General features: G+C 35.6%; 1 protein-coding gene across 4 annotated transcripts in view; it reads right to left on the bottom strand.

The window, feature by feature from the left end:
• The window catches only part of LOC135218494 (uncharacterized), a 313,449-nt gene that overhangs the window by 96,684 nt on the left and 200,165 nt on the right, over positions 1-16,600 (bottom strand). For 2 of the 4 annotated variants that reach the window (XM_064254843.1, XM_064254842.1), the window contains exon 1: positions 2,475-3,041. The exons of the other annotated variants lie outside the window; for them this stretch is intronic. In XM_064254843.1, coding sequence (XP_064110913.1) covers positions 2,475-2,637 — 163 coding nt within the window. In that variant the 5' untranslated portion in view covers positions 2,638-3,041. Of the gene's footprint in view, positions 1-2,474; positions 3,042-16,600 lie in introns of those variants that run through there. 4 annotated transcript variants of the gene reach the window in all.

Genomic DNA, 16,600 nt, shown 5'->3' on the forward strand with positions numbered 1-16,600 from the left:
AGAATATTTATTATCATTATTATTATTATTATTATTATTATTAATATTATTATTATTATTATCATTCAGGAGATGAAACCTATTCATCTGGAACAAGCCCATCAAAGGCGCAACTGACTTGAAATTCAAGCTTCTAAAGAATATTAAGGCGTTCATTAGGTAGAAGTAAGAGGAGGTAAAGGGAAATAGAGAGAGAAGAATCCCCACTTATTACAAAAAGGAAAAAAAATAATAAATCAATATATAGATAAAAACGTATTAACATGCCAGGAGAACAGTATTAAGTTAGGGGTAAATAATGTAAAATAAATACAAGTTTTTTTTTTAAAGGCATTTACACGAACTTTTCAATTTACAAAAACATTGTTATTTACTACGCTTGCTCAGGAGGCAGAACAAATCTATGAAAACTAGAGGTAATGAGGACATTGTCATGAAGAGGTTCACTCCAGTTAGAATTAAGTGAAATACAGACTTTTTGGAAACCAAAAAAAACAGGCTGAAATTGCACTCGAAATTTAAGCTTAGTACCATTAGAATTGTTATACACACATGAATCGGGTTAAGTGGATGGAATAACAACTTTACAAAATTATGTCGATTTGAGAACAAATCTTTAAAAAGATTATTAGCCCAATTATTACAAAAAAATTACGGAAGTTACAAATGTAGACGAGATAATGATGAAAATGGGATGGAGATGGCTTAGACATGTCCCTCGAACAAGTACTGGGGGAGACCAGTACGCGGTGGCGCCAGTCGAGAGCGACGAGACGCGAGGCTGGTTGGAGATAAGTGGAGACTCGTGAAAGAGAAAGCACAGGGAAGAGTTTCGGTATCAGCGGAGATGCATTTTCTGCTCTGCCGATTCCAGTCTAATTTAAGTTTTAATCACGCGTTTTATCTCCCTCAGTCCCTTGTTATCATAAGTGTCAGTGTATTTACTTTACATTATTTACCTCTATTTACTTAATTCACGCTACTTAATTTTCTAGTCCATTCTCCTTTTACTTTACCTCTCTTCCTTTAGTGTCCGAAATTACAGTTCTGTTTCATTATTTACCTTTTCCTTTGTGCTGTCATTCGCTTGACGTCACACAGGAATTAATACACTACACTGAATACATACGAATATACACAAACAGCAATCTAGAATGACATAAGTTAGATTAATATCATTAAAAGCCAAGATACAGATGAATCATAATACGATTCCACAACAAACGATTAGGTTCTTGAATGTGGTCTAAAGATTCTGTAAAATTTCAGTTAAAAAAATAAATAAATGATTGACCTTCTTCTTGGTGCAATGCTAATATTCTGAGTACTACATAAACTCAGTCTCCTGACTAGTGTGGGTTCGAACCCAACCTCAGAGGGAGGAATTTCGTAATTTATTTCCCTGTTGGATACAAAGCTTTGAAAAAAATGTTAGGTCAGGTCAGGTCAGGGTCAGCCCTATGAAATCAGCATAGAGTACTTCCATTCAATGGTCTGGTTAAACTAATTCATTACATCAATGTCATCATCTTATTTATAAAAGATTACACTAGGCAAGGGAAGGGAAGTTAAATTACATAGAGCCAGGTTATATTAGGTTAAGGTTAGGGGTCACGACAGGTCAAAGACAGGAACAGTGAAATCAGGCCAGGTCACATTAGGAATGGATAGGTTAGGTTAAGCAAGGTTAGTTTGGTCAGCATGTAACATGCTACGACCTATCAACTACAGTAACTACTTTTACTTCTGATCTATTTTGGGTCATTAATCATGATAATTACGGCAGTTCACTGCATTTAAGAGGCTGTTATATAAAAAAACCATGTTCCCAAACACTGAATTCGTTAAAAAATAATACTACATGGAATCACAGTTGGAGAATCAAAGTGTGATTTGCAATCAAGAGCTCATGGCCTGTTTTTTATATAAAGAACAAACTTGTTGTGTGATTGTGTAAAATGTGTGGCGTCGCCATAAACAGCTGCACGTCTCCTCACTGACCTATGCCAATCGTTCCCAACTAAACCAGAAAACTTTCGTAACATTTATAGAAAAAAAAAGAGATACTGATTTTTCGTAAACTTTTCTGGACAAAGTCCGCAAAGAACTACTGATCTTTCGTGACTCCTCTAGAGAGATAGTTTCGTAAATTCGTACTACGCCTAGATAGATAGTTTCGTTAAAGAACTACTGATTTTTCGTAACTTTTCTGGAGAGATAATTTCGTAAATTCGTACCACGCCTAGACAGATAGTTTCCTTAAAGAACTACTGATTTTTCGCAACTTTTTTCGAGAACGTGTTTCGTTGAAGAACTACTGATCTTTCGTAACTTTCTTAAAGAAAGAGTTTCGTCAAAGACCTACTGATCTTTCGTAACTTTCTTAAAAATAGTGTTTCGTCAAAGAACTACTGATCTTTCGTAACTTTCTTAGAAAGAGAGAGAGAGACCGTTTCGTAACACCTCGAACTTACGCATGTGCACAAAAGGCCCCTCGATGTCGAGGTACGTTTCGTCTTGGATCATCTGGTGCATCTGCTCCTTGGTCTTGGCCTGGTAGCAGATGAAGTCGAAGTTTTTCGCGATGGAAACCATCGCGCTCTTCTGCAGAGACTCTGGCTGGTTGCGACGAGGCATCGCTGACAACAAGACCAGCAAACGAATATGTGAGAGGGCTTCTTATATACTTCTTCTTCTTCTTTTTCTCCTTCAAGAGAAGGCCGTAAATCACCACAGAAGTAAAACGAAGTCACCGATTGCAAACGGGTCACTGATTTCCCTTCAGGAGCATCAATTCACTTCGTCTGAACTGCTCACTTCCTTGCTTGCTGAAGGTCAATACTAGGTCACGAATTCTAGATTAGCTTTTTTCCTTCCTTTTAATTATCAAGACACCTCAACGACACCAATTCCAATGACCAGCCTATTTCATTGATCTCACTATGACTTTTATTCTGCCAATGATTTCATAGAACCACGAGATACCCTCGCGCTGTATACAAGGCCTCCTACCCACCGACTGTCTGACACACTGTCCGCTCCTCAACACGTTTGTGAGAGCATGATTCCTCTGGCACCACATACCCCCGTTGCATTCCTGGGCATCACTCCCCCACACCCTCCCATACCCAGTCCCACCCCTGCCACCCGCAACAACCTGGCACTTGCGTAGTGCCCAGTTCACGGAGTGCCAAGACTTCTCGCGAACCTTCCTTCCTATTGGCATCGATTTGTTTTTTATTAGTTTCTCCTTTCATTAATAATAAATAATAATAATAATAATAATAATATTATTATTACTAGTAGTAGTAGTGGTTAGTGGCAGTGTAATAGTAGCAATAGTATTGTAATATTTCCATTACTCTCTTCTCTCCTCCTCCTCCTCCTCCTCCTACCTCCTCCTTCTTCTTCTTAGTCTCCCACCTCCCCAATCACTCATGAAGACATGACACTGCTAACATGCAATCTATTTTACAAACGCATTACTCATAATCACAAGTGTCCGTATATATATATATATATATATATATATATGTATATATATATATATATATATATATATAATATATATATACCTCATGACTTACTATGAGTGAAGACCGAAGTAGTTTCTGGATTTTTCTTCAGTATCTCATATTGCATGCTTGTTTACGAGTCAAATTGCATGTTTGTTTATGAGTCATATTGCATGTTTGTTTATGAGTCATATTGCATGTTTGTTTATGAGTCAACTTGCATGTCTGTTTTACGAGTCAACTCGCGTGTTTGTTTATGGGTCAAATTGTGTGTTTGTTTATGAGTCAAACTGCATGTTTCTTTATGAGTCATATTGCATGTTTGTTTATCAGTCAAATTGCATATTTGTTTATGAGTAGATTTATCTTTTTACTTTTTTTAGCATTGTGCATGTTTGGTATTATTTTCAAGCATTACATGTTTAGTTATGATTACTATATAATAATATAATATATATATATATATTATATATATATATATATATATATATATATATATATATATATATAATATTATATATATATAGTACTCATAACTAAACATGTAAATGCTTGAAAATAATACCAAACATGCAAATGCTAAAAAAAGTAAAAGATAAATCTACTCATAAACAAGCATGCAATTTGACTCTCAAACAAACATGTACGTTGACTCATAAACAAACATGCAGTTTGACTCATAAACAAACACACAATTTGACCCATAAACAAACACGCAAGTTGACTCGTAAACAAACATGCAATATGACTCGTAACTGTCGATTTTTTCTCTCCATTTCAAGACCAACCTTTCTCCTCGCTACGATCACCTGGGTAGGATTGAAACTGTTAGAGACTTGTAGCGGGATATATATAAATATATATATATATATATATATATATATATATACATACATATATATATATATATATATATATATATATATATCTATATATATATATATATATATATATATATATATATATATCCGCTACAAGTCACTAACAGTTTCAATCCTACCCAGGTGATCGTAGCGAGGAGAAAGGTTGGTCTTGAAATGGAGAGAAAAAATCGACAGTTATGTACATGCATATACATAATATTTTAAAAGATAAATCTGTACAGATTGAGCTTTAAATATATGTATACACATACATATACATAACTGTCGATTTGTTTATCCTCTGTATTTAATTTGATTTATATAGATTTTTTGGCATAATGCCAAGCACTGGGGCAACTAAGGTCATTCAGCGTTGAAACGGAAATTGACAGTAGTAAAAAGGTTTGAAAGGTGTAACAGGAGGAAAACCTCAAAGCAGTTGCACTATGAAACACTTGTTAGGAGAGGGTGGCCAATAAGATGGAAGAAAGAGAATATGAACGGAGGTACAGTAAAAGGAATGAAGGTAGTTGCATGTTAGCGTTTTTTATATATTTCCAAAACACAACGGGATTTTAATCTAACATTAACCTTTTCTGCTCTTACATAATATTGTCCATATTCAGCAAATCTCGAAAGTACTCAGTCCATCGAGTAATTAACCAATCAAAGAAAAGTCATCCAGTAAGTATGACTGAATGATCTGTGGCTAAAAAAACAAAAAAAAAAAAAAAAAAATAGCGTCATAACCTAGACGATGTGACGCCAGTTTAATTACCCGATGAATGGATGACTTTTCTTCACTTAATTACTCCAAAAAATGGTTATAGTAGAGACACACCTTCGTGTAACCATACGATTAAGTAATGTAGGTGTTCTAAGAACATAAAAAAAAACATTTTAGAAAATAATTAGTTTACCAATTAGTTAATTTTAGTTAACGCCCTGGATAATTTAGAGCCACTTAAGCGTCCCACCACATAAGATTCTGGGGGGGGGGAGAGAGAGAGAGAGAGAGAGAGAGAGGAGAGAGAGAGAGAGAGAGAGAGAGAGAGAGAGGGAGAGAGAAGATGAGAGCGTTTAGTTACGACTCGGTGAAGACCATAAACAGCAAATAACACGAAAAGGAAAAATTGCTCCCAGGAGCCTGTAAAGACACCCTTTTAAACGAGTAAATTTTCCCCTTATTGACGAGAAGAGGCTTCTCTCTCTCTCTCTCTCTCTCTCTCTCTCTCTCTCTCTCTCTCTCGTACAAAATAGGACTATATTTCGGTGGACTGACTTATGAATATATTCCTTTAAACCAGAGTGTTTTCATGGCCCTTTTATCCTTGAGACGTAGTATCCTGTTTTAACAGAAGAATTTATTTACATATGAATGTATACATGCATACATATTTTTACATATATACACACATATATAATGTAAATATATACATAGTGTTTGTGTATGTATGTATGCAGATATACACACAGATCCTTCTTGCAATATTCGACAAATTTCACTACGTTTCCCAATGCCTTACTCTAATGCTTACAGTCCGCCATTAGGCGAACCCTCTGGGTAAGACATGCCTCCTGTTATAATCAGAGACTGATTCTCGAAATAGCCCCAAAAATGAACCCAGGAAGCCCCACACTTACTTACTAACGACCAAAACAAATTAAACACGTACCCACTTTCGGAAAAGTAAGTTTTTTTTTTTTTTTTGCTGTATGCCCAGTGAACTCTCGAGGTCAGGGTATAAATATGAATATATATATCCGAGGCACCAATGCCCTCAGTCAGTTTACCTAGAGAGGAATGTACGTACCCTCACCCTCACTGGGTGATAAAAACGAAAGTGAGGGTGGGGGGTTGTACCTCTTTGGGGAGAACTGATTGAGTGATGGTTAGATTGATTGATTGATTGGTATCTATGCTAAAATGGCACCCAAACCCCTACAGGAAGGTTTGGGTTATAGTTATTAAGTGAACGTATTTACTGGGCATCACCAGAGTAAATAAGTCTTTCTCCTTTTTAGTTTTTGTTTTTACCCCAAAAACCAATCAAAACAGGATAAATAAGTGCCCCTTCATTTTTCTAATGAGCCATTCTTAGAATTCACCGTGTCCATTAATAAAATACTTCAGTCCCTAGATGGGTTATATTTTAACTTAACCCTACTGAACCCTCTGAGTCAATCTATATATATTATAGACATCCATCTTCTTTCTCCTCCTCCTCCTCCTCCTCCTCTTCTTCTTTATCCATCTTTCCCCTTCTATTCTGTATAATGAATGATGATGGGAGTTAGCTAGAATGATGAACCAGGCCCTCTAGCCAAAAACTGGGGCGGTGGGGGGGTGGGGGGAGGGGGGGGGGCGGGGGGGGGGGTGGGGGGAGCACCCCCAAACAAAACAAAATACGATGTCATTTTGGCTTATTCCCAGACGTCGAAGAGATGTATAGTGTCAGCTGATAAGCCTCGTGACAGATTCTCTGATCGATAAAGTGTTCCCCGTTCAGATCATTCGTTAATTACCTTAATGGAGAGACTGGTCCTCTTCCAAATGAATAGAGAAATAATGATTCTAATAATGATCAAAATGTTCAGTTCAGCGGGAGGGGGCCAGTAATATCTTTTTGATAGCGTCACCACTTTATCAGCTTGGAGACTGTCATACACAGGGAATTATTCTTTACCAGAAAGTGGACAACAAATATTGTGATTACAAGGAAATATTCTTTACCAGAAAGTGGAACAACAAATATTATGATTATAATCATCAGTTCAGTTGGCCCTATCATGTTTATTTCACAAACCAAAAGGCAATTAACGTACCAGGCAATGCTCTGAAGAACGAAATCGCTGTGAAATTTCCCAATGTCTGTTTGCGCATTCAAGAAAGACATAAAAGATTTTGACTATTATGATGCCTCTGACAAAATGAAAAGCCGAACATCTTAAAAAAAAATTCCTTTATACACATTTTTCATTAAACCTGACAAAGGTATGGAGATTTCTCCTTCTGATTAAAAAATAAATCAAAAGTGGAAACAAAACCCAGCTAATGAGGAATCCGAAGAAGAAGAAAGGGAGGCTATAAAAGAATACAGAGAAAAAGATTTTATGAAATCTATGACGATTCTGAGGAATCTGGAAGACAAAAACTCAAAAGTTTTTATCGACCGAACGGCCTCTCCGTCTTTTGTGAACACACACACACACACACTCTCTCTCTCTCTCTCTCTCTCTCTCTCTCTCTCTCTCTCTCTCTCTCTCTCGACGTATGATTTAGGAAGCGAGACCGCGCTCATTAATATCGTTCGAAATAACAACTCATATTTCAGCCCCGGGACGTTTGAAGAAGCGACCTTCTTTTATGTACGAGTACCGACCAATTTCAAAAAGGGAATCCATCTTTTTTTTTATCCCCCATAAAGTTTCCGTATTGAGGCTTAATTATGGGCATTGGGTTTGGGCAACAAAAAGCGCCTTTTTATCGGTCCCTCGAGTTGAGAAAACCTGGCTTTTTGGTCTGAGCTTGAAATGGTGACCGCCTAAATTGGAATGGTGACCGCCTAACTTGGAATGGTGACTGCCTAACTCGACCATCTCTGGAACTGGATTACGAAATTTAGGGCAAAGGCCAAGCACTAGGATCTACGAGGTCATTCAGGGCAAAAAGGTGAAACAGAGTAAAGAGGTTTGAAAGATGTAAACAGTTGGAAAATACCCCAGAGGTTCACTTATGGAAAACTTGTTAGAAGAGGGTGGAGAGTAAGATGGAAGAAAGGTAATACGAACAGAGGTACAGTAAAAGGAATGATACGACTTGCAGCTAGAACCTTAAGCAATGCATACACTGCACTGAGTGAGGTGCACTGACGGCACTACCCCCCTACGGGGCATGGGGGCTAGCAGCTTCATACCCCGAATGCATGCAACAGAAATTTAACGCCTTATGTCAACTTCAGACAGGATAGCAGAATAAGATTGGGCATCTGTTTTAAGAGCCTTGCCTTCTGCATAAAAATAAGTTTTACAGCTACTTGCAACAGACCTTAGGAGACTGGCATGAACGGCAGCAGTGGGCTAAATCATAATTAGGCCGAATAATCAACACTACTTGTGGCACCCGGGTAATGCCTACTTATATTTTCCGTTAATTCATTTAAAGTTGTACTCTTGCCTGCTTACAAAATTAATTACAGTAGCTGATTTTTAATGTTCTTGGGATATGGAATCTGATCTTCTATGTTCTCCGTCATGTTCTTTCTAATTCTTATTTAATTCTAAATACGGGCGTTTTAATTCGCGGTTTATTAAGAAATATGTTCAAGACATCTTGATTTGTAAATAGTGACGAGGACGAATCTCTCTCTCTCTCTCTCTCTCTCTCTCCACTTTTTAAAACAATATCCAAATCCCTTCATAATAAACGCTCATCACGATTATATATCCTCAGTAGCAAAAAAAGAAAAAAAAATCACAGCACTTTACACCCGTAATAATTCTCGAAATATATATATATATATATATATATATATATATATATATATATATATATATATATATATATATCTTTCGAGAATTATACACGGTGGGAAAGGCTGTGGATTTTTTTTTCTTTTTTTTGCTACTGAGGATATATAATCTGGATGAACCGTTTATTATGAAGGGATTTTGGATATTGTTTAAAAAGTGGGAGAGAGAGAGAGAGAGAGAGAGAGAGAGAGAGAGAGAGAGAGAGAGAGAGACGGAAAATTCGGTCTTCGTCATATTTACAAATCAAGATGTCGTGATATATAATAGATAGATATATATATATATTATATAGATACATAATATAGATATATGATATAGTTAGATATCATATCTATATATATATAATATATAGATATATATATAGATATCTATATGTATATATATATATATATATATTTATTTATAGATATCTATAGTATATAGTAGAGTATTAATATAGATATCTATATATATATATATATATATATATATATATAGTATTTTGTGCTACATATATATAGTATTTTGTGCTTCCTGCTGGGCACCTGCATAAATTTGACCTACTTCATTTTTTCCTTTTCATCACTAAATTAACATACCATTTCCAGGGCTCAAGTTTTTTTTTTGTTTTTTTTTTCCCGTGACCTGAGGGACTACTGACTGCAGTAACATCAAGTCACATCGAAATGTATTGCTTCCACGACACAGAAATTATAAAAATGCCTTCATTACATTAAATCAACCATCGTTTTTCAACTCTAGGAAGGTCGAGTTCCATACCCGTGCCGCCGAGTAAGACGAGGGTATGGGCACGTAATTCTATTTGTCATGATGCCCCATTTAGTTACATGACTGCGTTGGGTCGCAGCTAGTGTTCAGGAAGGTATGGGGTTCGCAACCCCACCTCAAAAGACTTCTAAGGAAAGAAGTTGTCATAATATATATGTTTATATATCTGTATATACAAATATATACTATCTATATATATATATATATATATATATATATATAATATATATATATAATGAAAGCTGAACAAATTGCAACACAAAGCTTTGAGATGCATGTTGGCCGAGTCGATAACATCACTGAAGTCCTGATTTCTCCTCACTCCGCTGGGCGCTGGTTCGAGCCCACGAGAGGACGAAATTATAATCAACTAAAAAATTCCCCTTCGGTTTAACATACATGAAAATATATTAATTCCGAGGTAGAGCGAATTGGATATTAAAAGAGATTTGTAGCTAATTGCATATAGGCTTATTTCTGTACGGGCTCTTGCACAGAGAGTATCCTGGACATAGAAACTCTCTGTTATACTCAATCACAAACGATATCTTTATCCGAGGATATATTTATCCCACTTCTCTCACTGATACTAACACAAATTTTTGACCACGAGCAGCCTGTCATTCCGAAAAACTTCATCCCTTGTGGGGGTGGGTGGGTGGGTGGGGGGGGGGGGGGGGGGGGGGGGGGTAGTTCCGTCAGTGGACCTCATGCGGTGCACTGTAGGCATTACTTAAGGTTCTTTGCAGCGCTGCCTTCGGCCCCTAGCTGCAACCACTTTCGTTCCTTTTACTGTACCTCCACTCATATTCTCTTTCTTCCATCTTACTTTCCTTAACCCTCTCCTAACACTTGATTCACAGTGCAACTGCTTTGAGGTTTTCCTCCTGTTACACCTTTCAAACCTTTTCACTGTCCATTTCTATTTCAGCGCTGAATGACCTCATAGGTCCCAGGACCAACTTTTAATTGATGAGGAGGTTTCGAATCGGGGCTTCCAATCATCTATTGTCTTTCCTCGTCGCAGTCTGCATAAATCTGCATCATTTCATTCCATTTTAAAGTTACCTCATTCGTTATGGAGTGGAATGGAATATATAGAATGTACGTCAAAAGCCAAGCGCTGGGACCTATGAGGTCACTCGGCGCTGAAGGGGAAAATGAGAGAAAAAATGGTCTAAAAGGTGTAACAGGAGGAAAACCTCAGAGTTGCACTATGGAACGATTGTTAGAAGAGAGTCGAAAGGTAGATGGAAGAAGGAGAATATGAACGGAGACACAGTAAAAGGAACGCATAACATCGTCAGCGTAGCGCCCGTTTGGCCACCACTTCTCGTATCTCCTCGTTCTCAGTCAAGCTCTGGAATTCTTTTCCTTCATCTGTTTTCCTTGATATTCGATCACATCTATATTCATTTTGCGCAAAATCTGAGTCAAAGGGAACCTTCACATTGTTAAGAATACCAGGAATCGAGTTGTAGCTTAATAGAACACAAGGGGCAGGCATAATCAAGCGAGCGGGCGCCGCCCCCCTTTTTTAAAATCTGAAATGAGCTGTTAATAATCACTGCACCCTTATCGGCGTTATGGCAACAGCAGGACATTTTTTAAAAAGTAATTTATATTTTTTCTAATATATAAACCTGAAGGATTTAAATGCTATGTAGAGAGCGAAGGTTTCCATTTGTGTAGGAACATATAATCTTTTAAAAATTCTCTCTCTCTCTCTCTCTCTCTCTCTCTCTCTCTCTCTCTCTTTCTATTTCTCTCCCTCAATCTCTCACTCCCCACCCCCTTTCTCTCTCTCTCTCTCTCTCTCTCCTCCTCTCTCTCTCTCTCTCTCTCTCTTTTTATGAATATGTAAGACAAAGCAAATGATCTAACCGAATCCTTCCTTTCGTAAAAACTCCATCGGCCTTCAAGAAAGAAACGCCTCCTTCTGAGAAGAGAATAAATTCCAGAACAAAAACGCAGCGGCGAAAAATCTGAAGAAAAAGCGAAAGAAAAAATTTTTTGAAAATAAAACATTTTATATGAAAGCTCTGTGACACTTTCGAGAAATGGGAAGATAACAAAACAAGTGAGTTTATCGAAATTGCGTCACAGTTCGGTGAATGAATGATTGACGAAACGAGCTCAGACTCATCAATGTGACACCGAATTCATCCTTGTCATTCGAAATGAATGAATCCACTTTTCAGTCCTTCGACGAATGATAAAAGAAAACGGGATTTACCTTCGTATACGGATAAAGTTCAGAAAAAAAATTAAAGTTTTCGAACTGCTGGTTTAAATCTTGGATAGCTGGGGGTCTCTCTCTCTTCGGCCGAAGACAGGTATGCTCGGTTGGAATAGTGACCATCATTCGGTGCAGCAAGGACGCCAATGGCGCGAAAAAAAAAAAAAAATAAATAAATAAATAAATAAAATTTATGTGGAAAAAAGATATTGAAGAATAAGACCAACTGGATAAATTACTTTAATGAGGTATTATTTTATTATTATTATTATTATTATTATTATTATTATTATTATTCATCATCATCATCATCATGAATATCATTATTATTATTATTTATTTTTCTTTTGTCTATCACAGTCCTCCAATTCGACTGGGTGGTCTTCATAGTGTTAATTGGCGGGTGGGGGGGGGGGGGGGGGGTTCCGGGTTGCATCCTGCTCTTAAGCTTAGGAGTCCATCACTTTTTCTCACTAAGTGCTCTGTTCTAGTAGCACACTCTTCTGCACAAGTCCTGGAGTTACTCCGGCATCTACCAGTTTTTCCCAGGTTCCTTTTCAGGGATCTTGGGATCGTGCCGAGTGTTCCTATGATGATGATGATGATGATGATGATGATGATGATGATGATGATGATTATATTATTATATTATTATTATTATTATTTGGAAGATGAACCCTATTCATATGGAACAAGGCCCCCACCCCCCCAAAAAAAGGATCACTGACTTGAAATTCAAGAAGTTACAGAAGGTAATCGGAAATACAGAAAGAAGAGAACAATTACTAATAAATAAATAAAATAAATAAATAAATAAAATAAAATAAAATTAGGACAAAAAAGTAAGTGAAACACTAAAATTCAAGGATAATTGTATTATAGTGACAAGCGGCAAAAAGATAAATAAATGAACAGCAAAAAAGCAAATTACAATAATAAACAAAAATAACTATAATAATTTATTTCTCAGTGGAAGAGACCTACGGATTTTATCTCAATGTAATTATTCCTCATTAATTGATAACAGACGTAAAGATCATGTTTTTAATGCTACCGAGTTTGAAATCCTATAACTCTTAGATATTTATAGTCTTTCTCTTTCACGGACTCCATAAATCGGACTAATTTTCCGCCCAAAATATCACTTTATTTCGGCACTAAGAGTTTTACTCTACAAGTTACTTAAATATTAATTAAAATTACTTTAAATTTACCGTAACAACAAACGGTACATTCTAGTTTTTCAATGTTAATTAAATTTACTTTTAATTTACCGTAACAACAAATGTCATTCTAGTACTTCAGTGTTAATTAAATTTAATTTTAATTTACCGTAACAACAAACGTTACATTCTAGTTCTTCAATGTTAATTAAATTTACTTTTAATTTACCGTAACAACAAATGTCACATTCTAGTTCTTCAATGTTAATTAAATTTACTTTTAATTCACCGTAACAACAAACGTTACATTCTAGTTTTTCAATTGACATATTAAATTTATCAACGAACGAAAAAATTCGGGATTGGCTCCCTACGGGTCAGGCTGCACCACTTAGGCCTACCTATCCGTTTAGGCCTATAGTTCAACAGTTGTCCTAAACAGTGAATGATACACCTGTAACGGAAGGTAATAAAGAATAAAAAATAAAATCAAAATAAAGTTCTTCAAAATCTCAAATACGAAAACTACTTCATTTCCGTTTTAATTAAGATCACAGGTGAAAAAATCTCGAGTTCAAATTCGTTCGGTAACTGAAATAAACAATAAATATTCGCGATATAGAGTTCTGAAAAACTCGGCGCCGATAAAAACTATCTTTTACAAAGCCTGCGAGTGCCTAGTACTTTTCGTCCTGGAATCATTAAGAGTTGTAAAACTCTCTGGTATCTTTTGTAAACGTAGTAAGTAATCACTGTAGAGGGTTTACGATGTTGTTTAATGCTGATGATTACAGTGAAAATAATGGAGTCTGTAAAACGATTTATTATTATTATTATTATTATTATTATTATTATTATTATTATTATTATTATTATTATTATTATTAATTGTCGAAATCCACGATGGTGTAGATGTAAATTATGCAAGGTGTCTATAAAGTCCCAGTACCATTACAAGTATTTATTCTCCACAATGGTACTGGGACTTTATGGACACCCTGTATATTAACCACCATCAACCAGTGTGGATTCCGTCGCCATTCTAGCGATTCGTGCGATTATTATTATTATTATATTATTATTATTATTTATTATTATTATTATTATTAGGGAAAAAACTCTCTATCGCGAGAGTTGTAAAGGGTCCACAATATTATACAAAGTGTTAAGAGTCCGTGTAATAATTTTTAAGACTTTACAGAAAGCTTTCGAAACCCTTCCCTGGGTTCATCTTGAGTCCAAAAAAAAAAAAAAAAAAAAACTATACACGGACTCTTAACACTTAGTATTATTGTGGACCCTTTAGAACATTATTATTATTTATTTTTTATTATTGTTTTTTTTTTTTTTGCTCTCACAGTCTCCAGTTCGACTGGGTGGTATTATAGTGTGGGGTTCCGGGTTGCATCCTGCCTCCTTAGGAGTCCATCATTTTCTTACTATGTGCGCCGTTTCTAGGATCACACTCTTCTGCACGAGTCCTGGAGCTACTTCAGCCTCTAATTTTCTAGATTCTTTTTCAGGGATCTTGGGATCGTGCCTAGTGCTCCTATGATATGGGTACAATTTCACGGCATATCCCATATTATTATATTTATTATTATTATTATTATTATTATTATTATTATTCAGAAGATGAACCCTATCATACGGAACAAGCTCTCAGAAGAAGATGAAATAGCTTACCTAATTTTTCAAAGTGTAGTGAAGATTTTTCATATTAAACGTTGTTAACGTTCGGCTTTATCAATACGCCCTTGAGGCAAGAAGGTGTTTCAAAAGGTTTCTGTTTTTACTACCCTGACGGACGATAAAAACTAGAAGGTATTTATAAAGGTTTTTCTGTTTTTTTACACCTTGAGGGAAGGTAAAAAAATAACCAGCGCTGCACTTCCTCTGCGGGCTATTGTTACAGTAATGGATGACTGATTAAACATAATGCTTTATATATATATATATATATATATATATATATATATATATATATATATATATATATATATACTTACATTTTATTTGCAGTTGATCTGTTAATATTCTGTCGTTTTTAAAAATTGATAATAACTGCTCTCTTCTTTTTACATTCCATTACCTTCTGTTACCTTTTTCAAAAGCACATCTATTTCTTGGAAGCTTGAATTTCAAGTCAATGACCCCTGTGGTGGGCTGTTTCATATGAATAGGACTCATCTTCTAATAATAATAATAATAATAATAATAATAATAATAATAATAATAATAAATATTAATGATATAATAATAATAATAATAATAATAATAATAATAATAATAATAATAATAATAATAATAATAATAATAATAATAATAATAATAATATGTATACCCAAGTACAGAAAGAATTACAGTAATAATAATGAAGACTAATAAGAATAATCACCTTTTCTGATGATATCAAGACTTCTCTGTATCTAAATCTTTGTATATATATTATTATATTATAATTAAAAAATACGCTTGTGATGCACACTCCCTCTTCTTCAGTGGGAATGAACTAGATTGTTCCCTCGAGAGAAGTCTAATTTTATCCTTAATAATAATAATAATAATAATAATAATAATAATATAAGAAAAGAAAAAGTGATGGACTCTTAAGGAGGCAGGAAGCAACCCGGAACCACACTATAAATACCACCCAGTCGAATTGGAGGATGTGATAGAGCAAAAAAAAAAAAATAAAAAAAAAAATAAAAATAAAAATAATAATAATAATAATAAGTTAGGTAGAACAAAAGACCAGGTGAGCTACTGCATATAACTAGTGTCCATTTAATAATAATAATAAGCTGGGTAGTACAAAACAACACCAGGGAGCTACTGCATATAACTACGGCGTTATAAATAGGCGCTCGGCTGAAACACCCGTCAAGTAGTTGCCAACAAGACTTGTATATATTTGTACATATTCTGCAGGAGGTCAGTGGCCAGGCAATTTCACTTTGCCTGCGAACAGTCCATACTGCATCTTCCTGCATGTTTAGGACTCTGTAGCTTCCTTCACTACGAACGGACTCTCGTAGGATGCGTATCCATACCTGGAAGCTCAAGACGAGCGGATCGTACTCAAGAGATTTTCTAGAATGTCATTATTATCATTATTATAATTACTCAATAGATGAACCTTGTTCATCTGGAACAAGCCCACCAAAGGGGCAATGACTTGAAATCAAGCCTCCAAAGAATATTAATGTGTTCATTAGAAACGAATTAAGAAAGAATCACAATATGCCATCACAACAGGACAGGATTTACCCTTGACCAAGAAAGGGCAGTAGCTGTACACTGCCAGAACCTTAAGAGATTGTTCAATATATTTTGAAATAGATAACTAATACCTCTAGAAAAAGTGACTTTTACTTCAATAATGTGTATAAGAGGTTACGAAAGATCCAAGCAACCAACGAACGTCACGGAAGAAAAAGCTAAATGCAGTTTTATAAACCTGGCATTCAGCTCTGTTGGCTGGTAGCTAGACAATTTCGAAGGAAGAGATGTGCAACG

The sequence above is a fragment of the Macrobrachium nipponense genome, chromosome 9, assembly GCF_015104395.2.
Source record: "Macrobrachium nipponense isolate FS-2020 chromosome 9, ASM1510439v2, whole genome shotgun sequence".
Lineage (NCBI taxonomy): Eukaryota > Metazoa > Arthropoda > Malacostraca > Decapoda > Palaemonidae > Macrobrachium > Macrobrachium nipponense.